Source organism: Dicentrarchus labrax, unplaced genomic scaffold (genome assembly GCF_905237075.1).
Source record: "Dicentrarchus labrax unplaced genomic scaffold, dlabrax2021, whole genome shotgun sequence".
Taxonomy (NCBI): domain Eukaryota; kingdom Metazoa; phylum Chordata; class Actinopteri; family Moronidae; genus Dicentrarchus; species Dicentrarchus labrax.
This window is the reverse complement of record NW_026136715.1, coordinates 29758602-29765125: the sequence shown is the minus strand read 5'-3', so window position 1 is coordinate 29765125 and position 6524 is coordinate 29758602. Positions and strand designations below refer to the sequence as shown.

The 6524-nt window shown below is 39.8% G+C and overlaps 2 protein-coding genes across 4 annotated transcripts in view; both read right to left on the bottom strand.

Moving 5' to 3' along the window:
• The window catches only part of rtel1 (regulator of telomere elongation helicase 1), a 50122-nt gene extending 47705 nt beyond the window's left edge, over positions 1–2417 (bottom strand). The window contains exon 1 of one of the 3 annotated variants that reach the window (XM_051426007.1): positions 2017–2417. In XM_051426007.1, coding sequence (XP_051281967.1) covers positions 2017–2118 — 102 coding nt within the window. In that variant the 5' untranslated portion in view covers positions 2119–2417. The remainder of the gene's footprint in view (positions 1–2016) is intronic. The other 2 variants (XM_051426006.1, XM_051426005.1) reach the window with 2 other exon arrangements.
• Positions 2418–2905: 488 nt separating this feature from the next.
• Positions 2906–6298, bottom strand: ndufb11 (NADH:ubiquinone oxidoreductase subunit B11). The gene is made up of 3 exons (XM_051426102.1): positions 6064–6298; positions 4341–4471; positions 2906–3109 (listed from the first exon to the last, which is right to left on the bottom strand). Exons 1-3 carry the CDS (start codon positions 6235–6237, stop codon positions 2980–2982), a joined length of 435 nt encoding a protein of 144 aa, XP_051282062.1. The 5' UTR covers positions 6238–6298; the 3' UTR covers positions 2906–2979.
• Between the last annotated feature and the right edge of the window lie 226 nt (positions 6299–6524).

Sequence of the window (6524 nt, the reverse complement as noted above, 5' to 3'; positions counted from 1 at the left end):
TGATTGGTCAAGATGTGTGGCGGCGTCTGTGTATCTACACTGAGCAGGAGGGGGAGGGAGGGGTTACAGACACACACGGCACAGTGAGCACGTGAACCGGTGGGAGGGAGATGTGAGAGCGAGAGACCTTGGCGCTACATAGACAGAGACTAAACACTGGAAAGGGCGAGGAAAATGAGTGACAGGAAACGTAGTAAAGTTTGGACACATTTTAATGTGATAGTTCAAAGGCAGAGTGTACACTGTGCAAAGTTAAACATTTCATATCAAGCAGCTTTTTGTCTAATTAAGATGGGTCTTTGTTTTTGTGTTTTATAATTTATTTTTGTAGCACTCTATTCCATGTTGAGTATATTTATTAATCCATATAAATACTAAACATTTGATATAATGCATGTATTTACATTAGATATTCATTTTACACATAATTTGGTAATAAATTAATTTAAGCAAAAAAAAAAAATGAGGAGCCACTTGGGAGCCGAAAGAGCCGGCTCTTTTTAGTGAGCCGAGCCAAAGGAGTCGGTTCTCTAAAAAGAGCCGTAATTCCCATCACTAGCAGGAAGTAAACCGGATATGAGTTAGTACGCTTACGGTAGCACGTCACATGAGAGCCAGGGTCCTGGCATGATAAGTAAAGAAAGCAGAATAAACTTGCTCTGGCCACCGTTTTTCAACCCTGCTAATGTCGTTTTGTACCAAGTGAGTTTCCTGAAAAATGATATTGGATTTAATTTGCTTAATCCTTTTAAATACTTGTTTAAGTTTTACCAATTTATTCAAACCTCTTGTATTCCAGCTAGAGATTTTTAAATCTGACCTGTTAATCATGGGGCTCATCTGTTTTGTATTTGTACATAAGGATGGTATAACCGGAAGAATAAAAATAAAAAGTTGGTCTTTTTTGGGGCTTTTTATTGCCTTTATAACAGTGACAGCTGAAGACGCTCATATAGTTTCCTTGTCACGTGACACGGGCCAGCTCAATACGCCGCCAAGTACGGGGGTGACTTGGCACATAGTAATTGAAGTAAGCTATCCAAAACAGTTGAAAGTAATGCATGCACCCCCAATTCTTATTTGTTAGTTGATATCGATATTTGTTTAAGGAAATCGATGCCAAATGAGTAGAGTGTATCGATATACCGATACCACAGGATCGATACACCCATCCCTAAGACTGACACAATGTTTTAGGCTACCTAACATTGAAAACAAATAGATTGAGCACGGTCTTCAGTAAATCAAAAGTTGGGAAAAGATCAACTTCTGCCCCCGTGACGGACTTGAAAACCAGACACTCCGCGTTGTGAGTGACCACCAGGTGGGCTGGGTACAGCAGCCCGTAGCGGATATATAGGGCACTTAATTACTTAATTCACAGTTTATCACACCACAAATGAGTCAAGAATTTGTCGGAATGCTAGATGAAAACAGACGGCGACCGGGCCTCACGGATTACTGTACAGACATTATATATACTGTCAATGGTACAACACACAACTTTAAACTTTATTCACTGATTTGGTGAAAGTGGATGATATTTCATGGAGAAAATATTATCTGGTTGTTATTAAAGTATGCAGCTAGCTAGTTAACTTAAGCTGAGTACTGGAGTTAGCTGAGGTCAGTGTGAATACAGTCGACCTGTGACAGATGGAGACCAGTCTGACGACAGGGAAGCCAAGGTGGTTTTCTTGCAAGGTTTGGCTCCTGGCACCCCGGAGCTGACCCCACCGTAAGCCCCACTCAGGCCTTCAGAAGTGGGTGCTGACGCCCAACCTCACACAGATGTCCATACGCATTAACATTTCTGCCACGGCAGAAGTTTAGCAAAATACATGTGTAAAAAGAGCCAATTAAGAGACCCGCCTGAGTTGTAACCAATGATTTGTCTATATTTCCAGCTCGTGGAGCATATACGTAAGACTTTCAGCCATTAATATGTATGTCTGCATTTACAGATTACACTGTTTGTGTAGCTTGTTTGCATTAGCAACGTTACATGTTTCTTACCTTCTGAAGACATTCAATGACTTTGCTAATGTAGTCCTTCTGACAGTCATATGGAGGAAAAGGGAAATTCACCGTCACTCCGTTCAGAGTTAGTGAAGACATCGTGTCTCCTCGCTGAAGTCAGCAGCGGCCTTAATCAACTTAGTGTTCTAAATTACGCACTTCCCGCCGGTTTAACTGATAAACGCTGTGAAACGTTGTTAAACGGGTAAAACGTCGACTGCTGTAGTTGTAGTGGCCATTAATTACTTCAGTCAGAGCCTACTCAATTCTCTAATCGGGTCTGTACTTGGCGCCAGATTTCCGCTCATGCGCACTGTGATGACGTCCCTCTGCTGCGTTCAGGTGCTCAGAGAATATGAACACACTGAAGTGTCAGCGGGACTGTGAATGGTGACAGTTAGATCACTGGTTCCCAACTTTGTTCCTTAAGGGACTCCTTTTCAATCATTGAATAAACTGACGGTTTTTTATGGATATTTCATATTATACTCAATGCATAACAGTAACAATAGAGAACAACTGATAAACTGCAAATTGAATCCAAATAGTGAGCATTAATTGCAGGGAGTTTTTGTAAAATAAGTGATGAGGAAGAATTTTGAGCAGATTATTACAGAGATCATGATATTTTTTTAATAGGTGGAAAGCATTTGGTAGATTTTTCACCACATATTCAATTTCCTACTTGTGGATTTTAATCAGTGGGATCAAGAAGAATATTGACTGTTAGTTATTATTTGCAGGATTGGGCATCAAACCTCTTTTCTCTTTTGGTACTGACCACAATGTCAGCCGCCATTAAAAGGGTTCAATCATTGCAGATTTACCTTTAATTCATGATTCAGAAACATCCAAGCTGCTGTTTCAAAAAGTCATTGTCCACACATAATAATTACATAATTTATTCTATTATAGTGAAATACAATAATCATGAAGTACAGTGAGTGGATTTTGGACATCCTATGCCTCTCCAGCTGTGGGCAGAACTATCTTGTTTGGGTCGAAGTAGTTCTCCTCTATGAGAGGAAGACCCTCTTTCTCTCTCTGCTCGATCAAACGCTCTGCCTCCCTTCTGGCCCACTGCCTCATGCTGAAACATATACACACACAAAAAGACAAAGCAAGAGAGACATATTTGAGACTAAAGATTAACAATAAATCCCAAACAACTTTGAAAACATTGCATTCTTCTGCTGAGACCTAATCTGTATGTTCAGAATCAGAATCAGAATCACTTTATTGGCCCAGTATGTGCACATACAAGGAATCTGACTAATACGTTGCTCTCAATGAAAAACACTGACTTGGCATAAAAAACAGGACCTAACAAAATAGACATAACATGTACAGTTATAAATAAAACTCAATAAACAAACAAGAATGTGCTTTTGCAGTCAGTGTAGAGGGAACATCCATAATGCATCCATTATTTTTGCCACTTGAGGCTGAATTGTTTATTTATTCTGTGCTGTGTTATACTATACTAATCTTCTGATATATTTAGAATCATTACCGCTTCATATCATTCAACTGGTGTCTATTTCTTAAAATAATTTAATTAACATCACAAAAGTTCAACGACAAAAAACGACAAAACTACTGCTTTTGTCCACAGGGGAAGCCAGAATACAGGTACAGAGCCCCAAAGGCCCAAAAGATTTGATTTATTTTAATCTTGTGCCCTCAAAAAAGTTGGTATTCAAGGGGTTGACAGATGAGAACTGCAGAGTTCTGCAAGTGATAATTGTCCATGGGTTCACCACCACGAGTTACACACTGATCCTTTGTTTAGATTGAATGTCTGTGTTTTTGAACGGTTATGCCCCTACAAGTGGATAACCTTGACTTGTACTCTGTGCACTGACTGATATTGTTTTTCTATTGTAATCTTTGCCTGTGGTGAACTTCTTCTTCTGTGTTTAAAAAGCGGCTGAATGAGACACTTGTTATTTATACAAACTGAACAGCTAAACTAATTTAACTCTGAAACATAAACTGCTTTTGATTTTGTTTAAACCATTTTAGAAATGGGTTAATTCAACTTTAGAGGCTGCCGTTGAATTGTATTGTTTCTAATACTTAGTCTACCCTCATTGGTATAAATGGGGTGTGATGCAAAGCTTAGAGTAGAGGGCAACTGGCAACAGCCCAATTATCCTGTACTGAAATGAGCTGAATACAAGGGAATTTGGATGCTATTTCAATAATATTTCGATCAGTTGTGCAGCTCTACATGAGACTTTGCTCATTGAAAGACTTACTTGACAGCAAAAACGCAAAAATTACTGCAGATATGAAAAGATGAAAAACTTAAAACTCACCCATGGTCGGGTAAATAGTGGATAAATGTTCCACCAATTACAAGAGCCACAGAGATGCCAAAGAAGAAGCCCACCCTCATGTTCCACTCATCCACCACAGGGTCGCTGGAGAAGCCATGGTAATCTGGATTCTGACAAAACACAAAGGGGGGCATATTATATGTGATTGGCATCCGATGCAGCGCAGACATTCAACTGGTTTCACTGCCATGTTTTCAGTGTTCATTTTTTTATTAATTATACCACCTTGGATCAGGACAGGACAGGAAGGTTGTTTTCAGGCTCAGACAACATAAACTATGACAGCTGGGTTTAAAACAGCAACATTCATATTCAGACTCCCCTGACAGGCTAAGAAACTATGACACAGTACCCACTTATACGTGATATTAGGTTGAACACAGCCGTATCTTGGAGATCTAACAGCGAGTTTGTCAGTGCCCTGACAAAAAAATACACTATAGTGACAAAGGAATATTCCAAACAAGTACTATAATTATTGTGCATCTCTAATATTTAGAGAAGGAGGCAAGAACATTTCCATATTCCATATTCTCAGATATTTAGTTTCTTTCTATGGAGCTGCTGTAACGTGGGATCAATAAAGTCTTACCTTATCTTGGTCAAAATACACATATGTGTATATACACACACATACATCTATATATGTACATGCCTCACAGTGTGTATTCTTGTATTTGTAATATACATAATGCCACCCCAGGGAAAATAAAACTTTGGACTTATTGTATGCAAACATCAAGGATGCATACACCTCATGGCTGAAACAGAATAACGCCAGGGATGTCTTGAGAGGGCTGCAGAACATCTCAGGCCATGGAAAAGGATTGTGAAGAAACCAAGCCAGCAGGGGCAAGGACTGGGCAGATGAACTGAATCTGTTTTTCTACAGATTTGATTATTCCTCCTCTCCCTCCCTCACCCACCCTGCTCCCACTTCACAATTCCCCTGGTCAGCTCCCCCTCCACTCCTCAGCCTGCCATCTTCAACCCCTGACCCCCACCAGCCCACTCCTGATAGTTTCTGTTTCCAATTACCACCACTACTCACCATAGCTTTTGTCTTTAATCTGTATTTATTTTTTTCACTCCAATTACTTACTTGCTGCTGTGACGAGTGAATTCCCCCGTTGTAGGATGAATAGAGTATAAAGTTTAATCTAATCTATTTATTTTTATTGTCTTTCTGTGTACTCTTTAATGCTTTTCTGTCTGTTGTGTTGTGTGTTGATGGGTCTAGATTTGTAGTCCAAGTCAAATTTCCCCATGGGGACATCAGCATCTGTCTAGTCTATCCACTCTGTTTATCTAGCAATGTTTTAATCTAATGTGTGCACTTAGTATTAGTATTTCCATCTTCTTAATTATAAATTATGTTTTCTTACATTTAAGTTTAAATCCATTTAGCAAGTGTTTTATGTAGCTTTTCGATTCTTGTCAAAGAACAGAAACCAAAAAAGAAACAAAACTGAATTTAGTAACCTGAGTAAACTGTAATGCTGTATACAAATGTGTTAGCTCTAACTAGCTAACATTAGCTATAGTCAAATTAGCTGACTAAGTTCACTGCAGGTCTACTTTGTAGAAGCAGTGACGCCCTACATGACGTATATGATTATGTTAGTGTATACTTAGGTAACAACTGTATGCATGTCAGTGTAAGTGACATAAACCGAACCAACTATCATGGAGAGGTGCTCACCTTGACATACTGGCTGACCTCACCGTGTCCAGCCGTCTGCCCGGCAGGGTGCAGCTCCGTCACAGCGGTCGAACCAGCGCCTGAGCTCGGTTTGGACTGGGAGACGAACCGAGCCGGTGGATTAGACAATAACTGCTGGAAAGCAGGGCCGAACCGTGACAATCGGGTCAACATTTCGCCTGTTTGTGAAGGATAGTGTTGACCTGGAACAGGAAACAGACGCTCTTACGCCTCTTCTTCGTCTTTTTCTAAAGATTGACGCATACATTACGGCCACCAAGAGGTGGTCGACGGCAATGCACCATTAGGATTCTGCTCTAGCTGTGGTTAAAGGTCCAGTGTGCAACGCTTAGGGGGATTTACCGGGAGAAATGGAATACAATATTCATAGGTATGTTTTAATTAGCGTTTAATCACTTGAATGTATTTATTTATTTAAAATAAAAATTCTTGTTGAGAGT

Bases quoted from the DNA above. Each gene is read 5' to 3' on its own strand.
- ndufb11 (XM_051426102.1), bottom strand. From the start codon at position 6,237: ATGTTGACCCGATTGTCACGGTTCGGCCCTGCTTTCCAGCAGTTATTG. The intron at 4,472-6,063 runs GTGAGCACCTCT...GTGTTTTGTCAG, and splicing joins AGGTCAGCCAGTATGTCAAG to AATCCAGATTACCATGGCTT. The intron at 3,110-4,340 runs GTGAGTTTTAAG...TATATGTTTCAG, and splicing joins CACTATTTACCCGACCATGG to CATGAGGCAGTGGGCCAGAA.